The sequence below is a fragment of the Pipra filicauda genome, unplaced genomic scaffold (assembly GCF_003945595.2).
Source record: "Pipra filicauda isolate LSUMZ 115617 unplaced genomic scaffold, ASM394559v2 scaffold215_size1667880_pilon, whole genome shotgun sequence".
Classification (NCBI taxonomy): Eukaryota; Metazoa; Chordata; class Aves; order Passeriformes; family Pipridae; genus Pipra; species Pipra filicauda.
The window spans coordinates 1,227,150-1,244,465 of NW_024104327.1; the positions used below are offsets into that span (position 1 = coordinate 1,227,150).

Consider the following 17,316-nt stretch of genomic DNA (forward strand, 5'->3'; position numbering starts at 1 on the left):
CTGATGTCCAACCTAAACCTCCCCTTGCGCAACTTAAGGCCTTTTCCTCTCATCCTGTCCCTTGTTCCCTGGCAGCAGAGCCCGATCCCCCCCAGCTCCCCCCTCCTCTCAGGGAGTTGCAGAGCCAGAAGGTCCCCCCTGAGCCTCCTTTTCTCCAGGATGAGCCCCCCCAGCTCCCTCAGCCCCTCCTGCTGCTCCAGACCCTTCCCCAGCTCCGTTCCCTTCCCTGCACACGCTCCAGCCCCTCCATGTCTCTCTTGTCTGAGGGCCCAGAACTGCCCCAGCACTGGAGGTGCCTCAGCAGTGCCAGCACAGGGAGGGCACTGCCCTGGCCCTGCTGCCACACCACGGCTGGGACAGCCCCAGGGCCACTGGCCTGGTACTGGTCCCATGCTTTGCTTTGTGCAGCTGCATGATCTGGACTCCTTGTCTCTTCTCACCTGGTGCAGCTGAGAGATGCTGTAACTGCAGGCTCTGCAAGCAGTGCCCTCATCCCAGCACAGGAGCTGCTCGAGCAGCATCAGTGATGCACCGTATCCCAGGGCAGACTGGGGATTCTTCCGGGATGGGAATTTTGACACCTGGAGGGTTCCCTGACGTAGTCAGCACCATTTCATTTCACTCATGGGTCAAGGTGCAGTCTAACAAACAGTCCCTGGGCTGCTGGGGATCAGTGGCTACAAAGCAGCTGCGCATGCATCACCTTTGGATGAGGCACTCATCCAAAAGGCTTCACAGTATTTGGTACTACAGTATTTGGTACTGTTGTGAGTCTTTCTGGATAGAGACATCAGAAATGGTATCAGCTGTTGCTCCCACATACTTATATCACCTGTTTAAAAAGCCTGGAATACTTCTGCTGACTGATTTTTTCATAGCTGTATATGGCCCAAATTCTTGCATTTGAAGTTTAGTAGAATTGAAGTCTTAAGAAATTTCCGACCTTAAAGTAAGAAAATTCTCATTCATTTCAGTTCCTGTCTGGTCTTTAATTTATGGTAAACCTTTAAAATAGTGATGTTCCTGCTGCTGCATTAGCAAGAAAGCAATACAGTTGCTTTCCCTCCATTATGTTATATTTTTTGCATTGTACTTCATTGTGGTATATTCCTAGTTGCTGTGGTAATTGACACTGTATAAATCAATAAAAATAAAGAGCATGTAGTATCTATTTCATAACACAATCTAATTTAATTTGGAAACAGTTATGGAAGCCTCTACTTAATATCAGAAATCTGATTCATCTTAATTTGCTGTTAATAGAAAGGGAAAATGCAATCTACTCTATATAAATAATTTTTTCTAATCGTATTAAATCAACTTTTCCCCTTGGATACAAGCACATAATCCTTCTTCAGTCTACGGGGGCTGTTTTTATTGGAGAGCAGAATTTGTCTTTAGTATCTGTATTGAGGATATGATACTTTTTGCAGAACAATTAGCCTCTGGAAGGGAAAGCCACAAAATATTTCTAAGGCAAATGGAAAGATTCATAGAAGATTTGGAAAGTTTGATGAATTAAATGAAATTAATTTAGTGAGTGCTTCAGGGCATACACTAATTACCGACTATCTTTTGATAGAAGCTTAGGGGAAAATTTTCCTCCTGTTGCAGAGTTTCTCAAAGCTTTTCTTGCAGCTTATAAAATCTTGCATAGTGTGGGGTAAATAGCAGTTTTTCAGTGTTACTTATAACATGAGTAATAATGTAAGCAATTGGTGCAGCCATAAAGTATCTGAGCATCAAGTTTAAAAAAACAAAAGTATTTTCACATTGCAGAGTGGCTGCTATTGTAAAAAGAGGGAAGAGAAATTTGCTGAAGAAAGAATGTCAAAAGGTGTTTGAACTCAAAGACTAGGATGGAATTTGAATTATTTAAGTCCTGTTGAAGTACACTTGTGGATATAAATTTGAACCAACATGTCAATACCATTGCTTATACTTCTGTTTTTTAAACATCCCATACATGCCAGCAACAGAGGCAAAATATTAGGGTTGATGACCTTTCATATCATGATAGATCTTCATATGTTGGCTGATTACTGAGCCAAACTAACAGAAAACATATCTGAGAGTGTATACATTTGGCAGGAATACATCAGGGAAACTGGGGGTTGGAGGGGAAGCTTGAGGGAAATGATTGCTGTGTATGCTTTCCTCTTGGGAGGTCCCTGGCACATAGGGTTAAATAATACAGCTTGTATCACTTAACAGCACTTTTATTTTATCACCGAGTCGATCCTTTTACTTTGCCAGAGGTCATTATCCCAGTGCAGAAGGGGTTTTACTAACAAGATGTGATGTGTGTTGCAGGACATTTATCTCCATAAGCCCAACGTGAAGTGGGATGATATTATAGGACTGGATGCAGCTAAAAGGCTGGTCAAGGAAGCAGTTGTTTATCCCATAAAGGTAAAGTTCTAAATAGTTTTGGGAAAACCAGTGTTGGGCTCCTTAGCATTTTCCTTGCAATTACAGTGTTGTTTTAGAGTTCTTACTATTTCTGTGCTTTTGTAAGCAGTTCATGTTAGAACTACTCCTGTTCCTGTTTCATGTCAGAACTATTCCTGTTCTCGTTCCATCTGAAATTGCATTTCCTATAGAAAAATGACCTTTCAGGATTAAAATTAACACATTAAAATGTGTCAAGTTAAATTTTTGGAACCTTTGACAATGTAAGAAGTGCTGGATTTGGCCTATATTAATTCCATGAAAAATGACTTACAGAAGAGAATATGAAATCAGTTGCATTTGAAAAAATCACTTAAAACAGATTTCAAATGGTAAATACAGTATTTTTATCAGTATTCAGATCATACATACTACATTGTTTTGGTGTGGTTTTATGCCCCTCTTCGAATTTCATATGTTTCCTGAATGAAGCAGTGAAGGTGGGGACTAGAACTCCTTGCTATTTGTTACAGAGGATACATTTTTAATCCCTGAATTACTTTTCTGTTTCCAGTACCCAGAGCTATTTACTGGCATTCTGTCCCCTTGGAAAGGATTATTGCTCTATGGACCACCAGGTTTGGAGAGCTTTATACTATATCTCTGTGTTCATCATTGTTTCTGGTTTTGTCCCATGGATAAATCATTGATGCTAATTAGGTTAAAGATGTTAGAAAAGAACCTGCTCTGTGATGTGAATTAAAAGGAGAGAGTGTTGGATGATTATGTCCACCACTGACACTCAAACCTGGCCTTTCTCGTGAGCCTTGACTATTTTTACACCTGAATATTCCAGAAACAGTGTTTATACTAACAATTCAGAGGCCTGAAAACTCATACCCCTGTTTTTACTGAGCTATTATTTACATATTAATCAAGTTTGGCATGACCTGATCCTATGATATGTGAATAAATCTGTCATGGACTTATATCCTTAGTGAAAATGGGGGTTTTTTAGGGGTTGTTTTGGGAATGGGAGGAAACTTTGCCCTCTGCTGGGCCAGTTGTGTGTTTTTCTGAGTGTGTCAGCACAGCTTCCCTGCTCCCTCTGCTCCACTTTGACACAAGCACCACCACCATGAGTGTGGCTGGAAGGGGACACAGGGCACAGGAACCACTTGAGTCAGTATGCAGAGGCTGCCACTGCAGTGAACTCCATTTGTTCCTGTGAATGTTTAAATGTACTTGCCACAGAAGGCACCTGACCATTTCAACATGCACTGCTTCAGATTCTGGGAAGTGCATTTGCAGTGCTGTATTACCTGAGTTTCCCCAGACAATCTGGAAGGGCCACAACGTGCTCTGAGGGTTGGAGCCCCTCTGCTCTGGAGCCAGGCTGGGAGAGCTGGGGGTGTTCACCTGGAGAAGAGAAGGCTCCAGGGAGACCTGAGAGCCCCTTCCAGTGCCTAAAGGGGCTCCAGGAGAGCTGGAGAGGGACTTGGGACCAGGGATGGAGGGACAGGATGAAGGAGAATGACTTCCCACTGCCAGAGGGCAGGGTTAGATGGGATATTGGGAAAAAATTCTTGTCTGTGAGGGTGGTGAGGCCCTGGCACTGCTTGCCCAGAGAAGCTGTGGCTGCTCCATCCCTGGAAGTGTCCAAGGCCAGGTTGGACGGGGCTTGGAGCAACCTGGGACACTGGAAGGTGTCCCTGTCCATGGCAGTGGAGTGGAATGAGATGAGCTTTAAGATCCCTTCCAACCCCAACTATACTATGACTTTTTTACTGATTTTACCTGACTGGTAGTATGATGAGGAGAATTATTGAAATGTTTGCATTGTCTTTCTTTAGAGAGTGGATTTCTCAAACGCTTTTGTTTGTAGGTACTGGAAAAACTTTGCTTGCTAAGGCTGTTGCCACAGAATGCAATACAACCTTTTTCAACATATCAGCATCCACCATTGTCAGCAAATGGAGAGGTGATTCAGAAAAACTTGTCCGGGTAAGAATTATTCTCTCATTCATTATAATTTACAAACATCAGGTTCCCTCTTAAAGAACTGGAGTTTAACACAGAACTGGAAAGCAAATGTTCCTCTGGTACTCATAACCTTCCCTGACTTAGACAAAACATGACTTTGTTCATACGTAGTTCTCAAAATGGGAGTAACATCACTTCTGCACAAGTCTCATAATGGATTCTTGCTGTTGAACTTTGTGATGTAAGATGAAACAGATGTTCTGAAGGCAGCAAAGATCTTTGACTCAATGAAGAACAGACAGACAAGCAGAGTTCCTAACTAAAGCAGTGTTTGCTTAGTGACCCCTTCAGAGCATTTCACATCCTTTTTGCAAGTGTTGTCTCCTAGGCTTCCTACAAAATGTTACCAAATTCCCTATTATTCTTAGTCTTCATGGCACAAAATTGACAATTCCCTTGTCACAAAGGTCTTACAGTCAAATGCACATGTAATGTTTTAAGGAAGGTAGTTTAATAGTAAATAGGTAAATGTATTTTCTAATATGGACTAGTAAGAAGTGTTCATGGCTCAGCTGTGGTCCAGAAAAATTCAGGGGTTCAGGTGTAGCATCCTTGCCCTATGATACCCATCGGAATCTCTCCATAATATCCACCATATAAGAAATCCACAAGCCCTTAAGCCCTTCCTTTATGCTCATCTGTGATTCTGTGGTCTCTAAGGCTACACTTTGGATAGATACAAAGCTCTTGGGAATGAATAACCATAACAAATTGTACTCTGCAAGTGGCATTCTGGGCATTGTTAATCTTTCTTGAAATGTTGGCAATGTCTGCAGCACAATTGTTCTTCTTGCCTTCTTGTGCCTTTAAAACAGCACATTTTTCTTCTGACAGTCCCCTCCTGTTACTGATCCTCTTGACACCTGTCTCAGTAGCTTCCTGGACTTTTCCTTTCTGGCAACAGTAGGGGTGGGACAGTCTGTTTTTTGACACCATTACCCAAAAGGTTCTTGTGAACATGCTGCAGCACGTGCATTTATATGGAATTTGTGACATTTTACCCTTAGCTGAGTTTTCGGCAGAATCAAAAAATGAAATAAGATTGTGGACCGGGAGAGCTCTAAGAAAAGTTTTGTGTGAATTTATATCCCAAGATCACACGAGGCTGGTGCAGGAGTTTTCCGAAGTTGTGGAAAGGATACATGGTTTCTGTGGTCATTTGGAGGCATGTCCACTCATCCTGTTTTCCTCAGTTCTACATAGTATTTCTGTGATTTTGTATTTTAGATTTCTAGTAAAATTTGTAATGGTCTACTTGTGACTCTAGGAAAATACTTTAAACCCTGTGTTTTATATTCAAAGTGATGAATATAATAAATATCTTTTTAAATTTGCTTTTTTTTAAGTGTTCAGATTAAAAAGTGCTGGATTAATATATATTGCTAGTGATGCTTGTTTAAAAACTCAAAGAACACTTTAATCTAGAAGAACTGGCATTATGGTCTTCGCACTAATACAAGCCTCTCCATGTTTATGGAAAAATAGATGAAACTTCTTTCTCCAAAGGCAGATCCACATTTTTTGTGTCATCATAACAGTCCATTTTTTAATCTTGATTGGTCAAGAATTTGTGCTTGTTTTCACCAGAAAAAAAAAAATAACCTGCTTGATTCTTATCAAGAGAATCAGTCCTATTTCTTTCACTATGGTTCAGCTGACTTGTAGTTTTTTTTTCTCAAATCCTTATTTAAAAAAAAACCTCAAATGGAGCAACAACAAAAGGCACATGTTTAATCTCTGACAACAATTTAGGAGTTCCCAGAATCCTCTGATGGATCATTTTCTTCTATCTCATTATTCTCAGGGTACTCTGATAGGATTTAGCCAGAAAGATTTACACATAAAGACAGGATTACAAGGCTGTGTTCTTTATATCTCCTTTACAAACCTCTCAGAATTTGAGAGGATTCAGGGACCCTCAGCCTACCCAGAGGTTTTTCCCAGCAGACATCCCTTGGAATGTGGGTGCTGTTATTTATCTTCCATGCCAGCGGTCCTTGATGCCTTTTTGTGTCAGTTTATCCTTCACATTTACTCTTCTCTCTGAACAGGTGTTGTTTGAGCTCGCCCGGTACCACGCTCCTTCCACAATTTTCTTGGATGAGCTGGAGTCAGTGATGAGTCAAAGAGGCACTGCTCCTGGGTAACTGATGGGACCACTTTGGGGGATTTGAAGAGTGGGGTGTAGGGTTATTTCAGTTGCACAGGAGAAGCAAGAGTGAAAGGCAGGTTGTGTGAGGATGAGCAAGAGGCTACGGGGGCAGCAAGGGTCTGAGAAGGAGGGTGGTGCCAGAGTGTATAACCAGTGGTGCTGTATTTTAAAATCAGGGATTTGGAGTGGAAATAAAGGCAGTGGTGGGGGAAACAACAGATGAATTGTCAGATGATTTTTTGACACTTTGGACAATCTTAGGCATAGCAGAGTAATATGGAGAGTGTACACACTGGAATGGCATTTTCATTAATGGGACAGATTTAGGTGGCATTGTCAGGACTTCCAGTTGCAGGAATGGTTGAATATTATTATTTTCACCCAAGGTATAGACAGTTAATAGTTAAAAATTTGATTGAAAAGGTTAGGGATGAGAAAGGAGCAAGAGAAATGTAAAAGTATTGTTATAACCATTAGTAACCCATTACAGTGGATTTTATGTACAGTGAATTACGTGGTCACTTTATATTATGGTTTTTGTTTACAATTTATAAATAGAATATGCCCTATTTTAGTGATACTACTTGTAATCATTCTCAGTTAATAGATACTAATTATGACCCAAATTTTGCCTTCCTTGATGCATTTTTACATATCCTTATTAAATACTGACTTGGCACTGATGTGTGGATGTCTTTGCAGAAATAAGCCATTAAACCTGAAGTGCAGCTCTTGCCATCTAAGACTCTGATGTTTTCCCTGGGCTCAATCCAGGAGTTTCCAAGAGTTCCACATCTGGAACCAAGAGTTCCAGCTGGTCTTCTACAAAATTGATTACCTGAATCAGGGCCAGAACTCTTAGGACTTTGCTTAAGTTCTCCTTTTTTTTTGAGGAAGGATCCTTTCTGTGTGGTCTCTGCCCCATTTTTTAAATTCATGTCATTGAGGCATATTTTTCTGTTTGATTTTGATAGAACATTTTGCAACATGCTGAACTCAGTAGTTAGTGTGTCTTTTTGTGGCCACTTAATATTCACTCACAGAAAAATGCCACCCTGAATAGGTAGGTGTTTTAGTTATTTAAATGGCAACTATCACATTGTAAAAATTCCCTTCTATAGATCAGTTAATCAATCAATCAAAGCCTTAGCTGTTATCCAGTAAAAGTCAGCGTTGAGTGGAGATTTAATATGAAGGAAAAAATAAAAATAAATATTTTCTTTGGATTCAGTAATAGTGAATTCACCTCACTTTAATGCACTGGAAAGAGTCCATTTAAGTAATCGTTAGAAAGCTTGATTTTAATGCTTAGATGTTAGCTAATGGAGCTTAATCATGCTTTGAACTGGGGCAAAACTGTGACAGGGGCTCAGTTGCTGTGAATGACACTTATAAATAAAGATGATTACTTTAATGCACTGAGCAAATAATATTTCTCTGAATCTTGGTAGTGGTGAACATGAAGGAAGTCGGCGGATGAAAACAGAATTACTGGTGCAGATGGATGGCTTGGCCCGATCTGATGATCTTGTATTTGTTTTAGCAGCTTCCAATCTGCCATGGTAAGAGATCCAGAGAGTACATTTTGAATACATTTTCATGAGCTTCTAAGCACAGATAAAGATTTTATTTAGACTTCTGCAGGAAAAGCCTTGATATTTGGTTAAAGCATTTAAAGATTAATTTGGAGCTTTTACTTTTAAACTCTTCAGTTCTTGCTATTTGTGTCACATGAGAATAATCCATAATAAAGTCAACATATGCTGGTCCTACAGCTGCTAATATTTAAAATGGAGTATTTGAATTTATAGGCAAGTTATTTACTATGTTTAAGCTAAGAAGGGTTTCAGCCTGGAACTCTAAGGTGCTTAAAACATCTGGTGCTTAGAAGGATACTCCATAAATAGGAATGTTGGATTTTATTGGTATGAAATGGGACTTTGAAAAGTTGAGGGGCACAATTCCTCAGTTTTCTTAACATAATTTAGTATAGAAGAATAGACAATTTAAGACTGGAACTAGGGCATTTCATCATGTTGGTTCTCAAACTGGACAGGATATTTGTTGGGAACAAGGCAGGCAGGAGAGGGTGAGGGAGGGAGGTAAGATTTTTTGGTGTAACAGCTCTGGATGCTCGGGAGAGGTCAACATGGCCAATGTTTTTGCAGCTGCTGAACCTCACAGCACTGAGGTGTTTCTGGGTGCCCATGTCCCTAAAGGCACACAGACCTAAATGGGCCTATTCCCACCTCCAATGCAGAGGAGCATGAGCTAGGAGTCAGAAAAGGGGAAGATAGCAGTCCTGTTTCCAGGGAACTTCAAACCATAGTCTGGGAAACGTTTGGTGTAGCCCAATGGAAGGTGTTCCCAGGAATGACCTGTGTGAACAGTGGATCAGCAGCATTTCAAGTGGCAATACTTGAAATTTGACATAAAAGGCACTTTGTTCGTTGAGGTGACACTTGCCCAGCTCTGCCGTGTGACAACCACAGAGCAGGGCACCCAAAACCAGCTGGGAGCCAGAGGGGGCACTGCACCCACAAAGCACAGGCTTCATTCATAGATTGTTTTTCACGATTAGTGATTTTTGTCTCATTTTTATGGGGTTGCCATAAGGAGAAATGCTGGAAAAGCCTCTCTTTGTGACTTGAGGGCTCTGGGCTGTGATCAGAGCTGGGTGTGTCTGAGTCTGAGTGACAAAGTGTGTATCCCCATCTTGCTTTTGAGTACTTCAACTCCCAGTGTATTTTATTGTTGTTTTGTTTTTTTTTTAAAATTTTATTTTATGTTGTTTAACACATAGTTGCACCTCTCAGTCATGGCACACCACCTGACATTCTCTCACAATGTCTGTGGTAATGTTTTATTCCTCTCCTCAGCTGATTCCCTTTTTGATTTCCCTGGCTGAAAGGGAACAGGAGAAGAGAGTTAAACCACAGAAGTGATGTTGGTGCCTGAGAATTGAGGCTCAGAGGTAGTATTTTCCATCAGTCCCATGCGGCCTGTGAGCCTGGCCTGTTGTTGCTGAGAAGCCTCAGCCCTTCAGAGAAGCAGGAGGATGTGGATCCCAATTCAAGTGCCAAAATGGCAGCATATTCAGAAGCTTTCATCTGCCCCTCTGTCTGTGGTTTGCCCAGAGCATTTAAGTAAGAGAATGGCTGTGTGGACACCTAAAATTTGTGTAGAAATTAGATGTACAAGTTAGGCTGGTTCCTACCCAAGAGTGTGAGTACAGAGCCATCACAGGCTTTTATAGCCATAATAGCTGAGTCTGTGTGTTGGTTTGGGGGATTTATGCCTTGGACAAACTCATGAATTTAAATCAGTACAAAATCCACCCCATTTTGTGTTTCAGTATCTACGTGAAAGGAACGGAGTGGAATTCTAATTATGTTCCAGTTATATAGGAAAGTGCAGAAAAAGAAATAACTGGACAATTAAGTTTGAAAGTGAATTAAGGCATTAATAATCCATTCGTATCTTTATGGTTTGTTACTAATACACTGTAAATGTTTATGTTACCGCAGCATCATTGCCCTTTTAGAAGGAGAAACTGTGAGCAGTGCATTGCACCTTTCCATGGACTGAAATTAATCCTGTGAAATAATTATCCATGCAGAGTGATTCCTGCATGTGTCTTGTTAACCTGTGTCTGCTTTACACAAGCAATAAACTCTTCCTGGGAAGTCATGTAAAAATTACAGAGTTCAGTTGTGAGTGTTCTACATATTTGATTTTGGATCATTTTATAACACTGAAGTGCTAATTTCTGCAAAATTGCTTCTTTGAAACAGCTAAAATGACACAGCATTTTTTTTTTAATGTCGATCCAAAATTACCGGACTTCTATTTTGGGGGAACTGCCCCAAAAGGAAGCAGGCAGTCTGTGTTGATATGAGGGTGGCAGCTGAGATGTTGTGATAAGCCAGCTCTCACTTCTGAAAGTTTTACCTGAGAGCTTAGAACTTCCTTTTGAACTTTTCTCTCTTTTGGGCAGGTTGGATTTTGCTCTTTCTTGAGCAAATCCAACTTATGAATGTACTGATGAGTTTTTCTGGAAGAAATGTCCCTACCACAGAGAAAATGCTTTAAGAAGTGACTGAATGTGTGCTTAGAAAGGTGTTTTAGGGGGGTGGAAAGCTAGTGAAAATCATGAGCATCTTACACCATCATTGGGCTCCCTAGCCTCAAGGAATTTGGGAGTATCTGCCTCCAGAGAGGGCAGCAGGGACTGAACCTCTCTTAAGATCTCAATTGTATATTTACAGATTGAATTTGTCTGACATTTAGTCACACTGTCAGACCCGGACTTCAGCTCCACAAGAAGAGTTAATAACAAACTTTCAAAATACCTGGTGCCACCATGGGAGGTTGTGGTTTCACAGCACAGCGGTGTGCTCTTGCAAACATTTGGTGTTAAGCTGGATTTCAGGAGATTTGTTTAACTTGGATGTTTATTGATCATGGAAAAAACTGGTACCAAGCTGCTTTTAGATGAATGAAAAGAAGCCTAAACAAAGCTCTTTATGCTGTCCTAAGCTGCACTGCAGCTATTGATCTTCCTCTTTAGCCTGTCCTTGCTGCCCAGCAAGTAGCTTTCGGCTACTCATCAGCAAAGCATTTCTGTTGACAAATTACTTGCTGAAATGATTCAATGTAATTAAATAAAATAAAGGCCTCATTAGTGAAGGAATAAAATGATCCTTAATCACGTAGTGAATGTTTCCTAATGATTTAGCACATTTAATTCAACTTCCATTGCGGTGCTGCTCTCTCCTCCCTCCCCACCCTCAGGGTGGGTGAAGTTTTGGGGTGGGCTGATAGACTCTTCCCTTCCAATACAAACCAGTCTGTGATCCTGTGATGCCTCCTAATGTTAACCTGGGGGAGTTCTGAAAAGTCACTACTCTTATGGGTCCTGTAGAACTTTGTGTATCTTTTCATGATCATCTCTCAGTACTTTCATTGGCTGTTGTTGCAGAGAATATTTTGGTTGGCTCAGTGCTTGTTATTCTACTCTGGTTAATGTCACTTAACCTTGCCTAAAAAAACAATTTAGCAAACGACCTAAACACTTAAGATAACAAAAATATTATTTCTTTATTTTGCTCTTTAGCCAACAAGCCAGGTCATTGTAACCTTTCTGGATAAATAGAATCACAGAATGGTATGGGTTGGAATGGACCTTAAAGCTCATCTTGTTTCACCCCCCTGCCATGGGCAGGGACACCTTCCACTATCCCAGGTTGCTCCAAGCTCCATCCAACCTGGCCTTGAATATTCCAGAGATCCAGGGGCAGCCACAGCTTCTCAAAACAGAGCAACTTCATGTTTACAGAACATGGATAGAGAGCTCGAGAAACTGTGATCTTGGGGGAGACCTGAAGCAGGAGGAGTCATGGAAAACTTCACCATTTGGAGGATTTTCAGGATATTTGCAGAGACTGGCTGTGGTTGTCCTTTGCCTACACGTGCTTTTTAGGGTACCTGTGTAGGCACCTCCAAAACCCTGAGAATTTTTGCCCTCTATACACAGAGGATGTTAATATGGGTAAATAACAGCAAAGGGGTTGGTCAGCCAGAGCAATTATTTCCAGCCAAATAAACAAATTTCCAGCCAAGCAAAGCAATTTTGATGAGTTGGGCTGAAAAATACATTTGGAAGGTGAGCAGGTGAGTGCGGTTCTTTATCTTTTCTGGGTGGGCCTCTGTACTACTGCACTGGATGTTGGACAGCATCTGAAACAGCCTAAAAATATCAATAATAATATCAATATACTGACAGCCATTGATGAACAAATTCTGGTATTTACTCCTGCAGCCTTGATTAGAAGTACTGAGGTGGATCTGAGCAAACTCCTGTTGTCCTCCGGGTTCCTGTTGATCTGGTTTTCTGATCTTTGTGTTCATTGCCCTTGGCTCAGTGCACGTGGAACGAGGTCTCCCAAACCAAGATGTCATTTCTGGGGAGGGGGACATCGCTGCTCTTCCTGAGATGAGAGCCAGCCCCTATATGGAGTTTTGGGAGCCCCTTTTTGGGTTCCTTTATCATGCGCTATGCCACCAGAAAACATTAGCTCTTAAAAAAGAAGGACAAGTCACCAAATGTGACAGAAACAAGCTCTGTCAGTGTGCTACAGATCCATCTTGAGCTGGCTTTGAGCTCCCTGTAAATTAAAGGGAGTTTCATACAAGAAACCCTATTCATTGCCTGAATGTTGACTTTCCTGGCAAAAATATTTCACCCAGGGAATCGGGAAAAGTAGAGGCAGGTTTAATTTAAGTGTATCACAGTCCCAGGTTGCAGGTACAACCCTCCAACAGCCGGTTCCTTCTGCTCAGCCAGCATGGATGGAAATGGTTCTTGTGGCTCCTGTTCTTCTGTCTGCACAAGGCACGTTGAAGTGAGTTTCCCCTAGATGAAAGTTTCTTGGCAGGTATGAGGACGGAATTATATTTTAAACTGGAATAATGAGTGTGTGACTGAATGGGACCAGTAGAGAAAGATTGGTACAGAAGCTTTTTCTTATCTTTTTTTTTTTAGGCAAACCATTTTTATCAGTTTTGATGTTCACAGAGTCATGGTTTTTGGCTCACTGACACATTTATCTAGCCTGTCCACCCTTCACAAGATCCTTTTTATAAGGACAATATGCTTTGTAACTGTATTATTTATAGTTTGTATTGCAGGAGCAGTCCCAGATCGGCGTCTTGTTCAGCTGTAATACATGGCCTCACATCCAAGACCTTCAGTCTGGATTTTATACCTACTGAGCATCCCTTACTAAGTAGCAATTAATTAGTCCTGACAGTGCCCCAGACAGACAATTTGTACTGTCTCCTTAATAGCAGAGGGAGAAAGGGAGAGGTTGTTACTGATGAGACATGCAGCAGATGAGCACCAGAGCCAGGGATGGAAACTGCAACTTCTCATTGCTATTGCTAATCCTCAGTGTCACAAGCCAGTGCATCACTGACATGCTGAACAGGAACACACTGGATAATTAACCCTTTTTTTTCCCATTTTGGCGCAGTTACAGGTGGGGTTGAAAAATGCCAGTCCCTGCAGCGAGGGAGGACCTTGCTGTCAAAGCCAGGTCTCCATGACAAGACACACTGAGATGATCCCTCTCCGCCTTTGCTTGCAGGGAGTTGGACTCTGCCATGCTGCGGAGGCTGGAGAAGAGGATTCTGGTGGACCTGCCCAGTAAAGAGGCACGGCAGGTGATGATCCAGCACTGGCTGCCCCCTCTGAGCAACAGTGGGGGTGTGAAGCTGAGGACGGATCTGGATTACAGCTTGCTGAGTCAGGTGGGAAGCACTGTGACAGGGACAGTGCCTACGTGGTGCTGGAGGCATTTCTGGGCCAGAACTGTGAACAAGGGTTGGGACAGCACTCTGGTGTGGCAGCTGTGACACACAGAGCTGGGGAAGGACCTCAGCTCAGTCTGAGGCTCCAAAGGGAGACTGGCAGCACACGGCACTGAGCATGTCACAGGCCTGTGGAAATCACTGGTTTCACACAGCTCTGCCTGCAAAATGGTGTATTCTGGTCCTCTCTGTTGGGCCAACTTTTCAGCCTTAAATACAGGGAGACTTCCAGCAACAGCACATTTTATCACTGTTCTCACCAAGCTGGGAGCACTTCCAATTCACCGGGGTAATGAACAGTTAATTGTGTAGGGAAGGTTTGTCACCGCTCCACTGCTGTGGGAGAAAAGAGCATTTGACAGTGAAAAGATTCACTAGATACCCAGGCTCTCTTCATTTAGCCCTTTGTCACATCCTGAATTCTTTGGAAATAGAATCACAGAATCCTGGAATGCTCTGGGTTGGAAGGGACCTTAAAGATCATCTAGTTCCAACTCCCTGCCATGGGCAGAGATGCCACTCACTGGACCAGTTTGCTCAAGGACTCAACGCCTAAATATTTTACAGTTTACCCAGTTGACTCATTTTACATGTGTTCATGGAGAAATACTGCTCAGTTTTGGGTTTATAAATCCTAATAAGGAAACACAGTTATTTTTTAACAGGAAAGACGGGGATGGACACACAAAGGTGGGTTTTATTTGACCTACAGAAAATTGGGGTTTAAAGAGAAAATGCACAGTATTTTTCCTTGCTCCTACAAGGTATTGTGGGCATTCAAAAGAAGAATGAGCAACATAACTTCAAGAGGAAATCATACACATAAAAATAGATATGTGTCTGTGTGTGTCTGTGGGTATACATATACAAACAGATATTTCAGACAGCAGTAGACTTTACAAATATTTTCTATAAATACAATATATATGCCTGTAAATGGTATTCCTGTCTGATTTGTGAGCTGTAATGCATTGTTCTGATCCCATCACAGGAAACAGACGGATACTCCGGCTCAGACATAAAACTCGTGTGCAAGGAAGCCGCCATGAGACCAGTGAGGAAAATATTTGATGCTCTTGAAAATCATCAGCCAGGTACCTCAGCTCTGAGCAGAGAATATCAACTGGCAAATGCTGATCTCCTCCTGTAACTCTAGGAACGATCATGTTAACCCCAGCAGGTGGAGCTCTGATACCTGCCTGGAAAAGTTCTAAACTCTACAGATCTAAAACATCTAAATTTCTGAAAACCAGGCCTTCTTTTGAATGTCAGTATCTGTGCTCTCTGCATAAATACAACTTTTTCTTTATCTCACTGCATTTACTCCGTTGTTCCCCTATATTAAGTGTTGCATTAGGCAGGGACATAAAAGAATGTCTTTTGGTAATGATAACGGTATTTATTCACTTCTCTTCTCTTTAGGTAACAGTAAGCTGCCCGTGATCCAACTGGACACGATCACAACAGCTGATTTCCTGGATGTGATCACCCACACCAAGCCATCAGCAAAGAATCTAAGCCGGAAGTACATGGCTTGGCAGAGGGAATTTGAGTCAGTTTGACAGAAAACACACCCAAAACTTCCAAGACTTCCAAAGTGGCATGTCCTTGCTCCAAAGGATCAGATGGTGATGGGGAAGGAAATGCTGTTGTCTCAGGAAAGAGAAAGCAGTGACAAGTGTCAGAGGGAAATCTTTACTTCCAGAATTTAAGGGTGGGTGAAAGAGTGGTGGTTACTCTTTATTAACCATTTTAATGACCATTCAAAAAACATTCCTCATGGAATTAATGTAATGGCAGCTCCTATGCAACAAAGCCTCCAGCCTTAATTTTATGCATGAAGACTTAAAAGATTGATTGCTTCTCAGTCTTTATTCATGACAACTGCATACAGGTTGGAGGTAGAACTGAAGCAGAAAGCTTAAGAACAGTTAGACAATTAGTGTAATTCTCCTTTCCCAAGACTCACTCGAGCATCACAGTCAGTGTAGCTGTACCAGCAGAGACTTGCACCCTTCTTAATGAAACATGAAACAAGGGTTTTCAGTGAAACTCAGGACCTTAGCAAGGCTTTGTAGATGAGGTTAGTTTGTCATTGTTTTCAGCTGATGTGTCAAGTGTGCTACTTTACTGTTGGTTTGGAGCATTTCCAAGGTGGAAAAGGCAAGGAATTAAGAGGGATACTGTAGAAAATCAGCAGGTTTAGGCTAGTTAACTAGAAACTGTACTGGTGGTTACCCAGTGGTTCACAGCCAGCCATAAAACAGGATCACAGAATCCAAAATGGCTCAGGTTGGAAGGGACCACAGTGGGTCACCTGGTCCCACCTCCCTGTTCCAGCAGGGCCATCCCAGAGCACATGGCACAGGATTGTGTCCAGATGGTTCCAGGACATCCCACCCTCTCTGGGCAACCTGTTCAATGCTCAGTCACTGCACAGCAAAGTTCTTCCTCGTGTTCAGGTGGAACTTCCTGGGCATCAGATTGTGCCTGTTCCTCTCGTCCTGTTGCTGGGCCACACAGAGCAGAGCCTGGTCCATCCTCTGACCCTGCAGACACTGACAGACATTAGTGAGGTTCCCTCTCAGTGTCTCTTCTCGAGGCTCAACAGCCCCAGCTCCCTCAGCCTTTCCTCCTCAGAGAGATGCTCCACTCCCTTCATCACCTGTGTCACCCTCCACTGGACCCAGTGGAGTTTTCCAGTCTTTGCAGTGCAGTGTTTAATACCAGCCACTGTTCTTGCACACACAGCCAGGTGAGCAGTCAGCACTGCCATGTGTCCTGCACTCTGCACCAACAATTCTGACAAGTCACTCTTTCAGGTCTCACCACTGCCCTTCTCTTACCATCTTCCTCACCAAGACACTCTTCCCTCTTTGCAGTTCTCCCAGTGTTTTCCTTGTTCTTGTGTGCATCTGCATTCTGAGTACCAGGGTTGTGCATGCTTTCCAGCACGTCCCAGGGCCCCTGAGGCACTGACAGTCGCTTTTAGTTCTAGCATCAGTCATATGGCAAAAGTCTCCATGGGAAATCTCTTCACAGGATTTTGCTTATAGTTCTCCCACCTCCTGAACCTGACTCTGACCCTGGGCCACAGACCTCCCTTATATCCTCCAAGCAGAAACAGGCTCAGAATTGCTGGCACAAAAACTAGATGTGTGAATTTATCCAAAATTGTACGTGACAGTGTGTGAGGGCACACGGACAGTATCTAAAGATGGCCTCTGTTCCTGAGGGGTCTCTGCTCCCAGGTAAAAAGTGACACCATGAGAGGAAACAGCCTCAAGTTGTGCCAGGGGAGGCTGAGGTTGAATATTTGGAATAATTTCTTCACTGAAAGGGCTGTCCAGCCCTGCAGA

General features: G+C 42.3%; 1 protein-coding gene across 7 annotated transcripts in view; it reads left to right on the forward strand.

Moving 5' to 3' along the window:
- KATNAL2 (katanin catalytic subunit A1 like 2) overlaps positions 1–15,814 on the forward strand; it is a 29,972-nt gene extending 14,158 nt beyond the window's left edge. For all 7 annotated transcript variants that reach the window (XM_027719969.2, XM_039381169.1, XM_039381167.1 and 4 more), the window contains 8 exons: positions 2,314–2,412; positions 2,966–3,029; positions 4,277–4,395; positions 6,486–6,577; positions 8,038–8,148; positions 13,735–13,897; positions 14,949–15,051; positions 15,380–15,814. In XM_027719969.2, coding sequence (XP_027575770.2) covers positions 2,314–2,412; positions 2,966–3,029; positions 4,277–4,395; positions 6,486–6,577; positions 8,038–8,148; positions 13,735–13,897; positions 14,949–15,051; positions 15,380–15,519 — 891 coding nt within the window. In that variant the 3' untranslated portion in view covers positions 15,520–15,814. The remainder of the gene's footprint in view (positions 1–2,313; positions 2,413–2,965; positions 3,030–4,276; positions 4,396–6,485; positions 6,578–8,037; positions 8,149–13,734; positions 13,898–14,948; positions 15,052–15,379) is intronic.
- Positions 15,815–17,316: the final 1,502 nt, after the last annotated feature.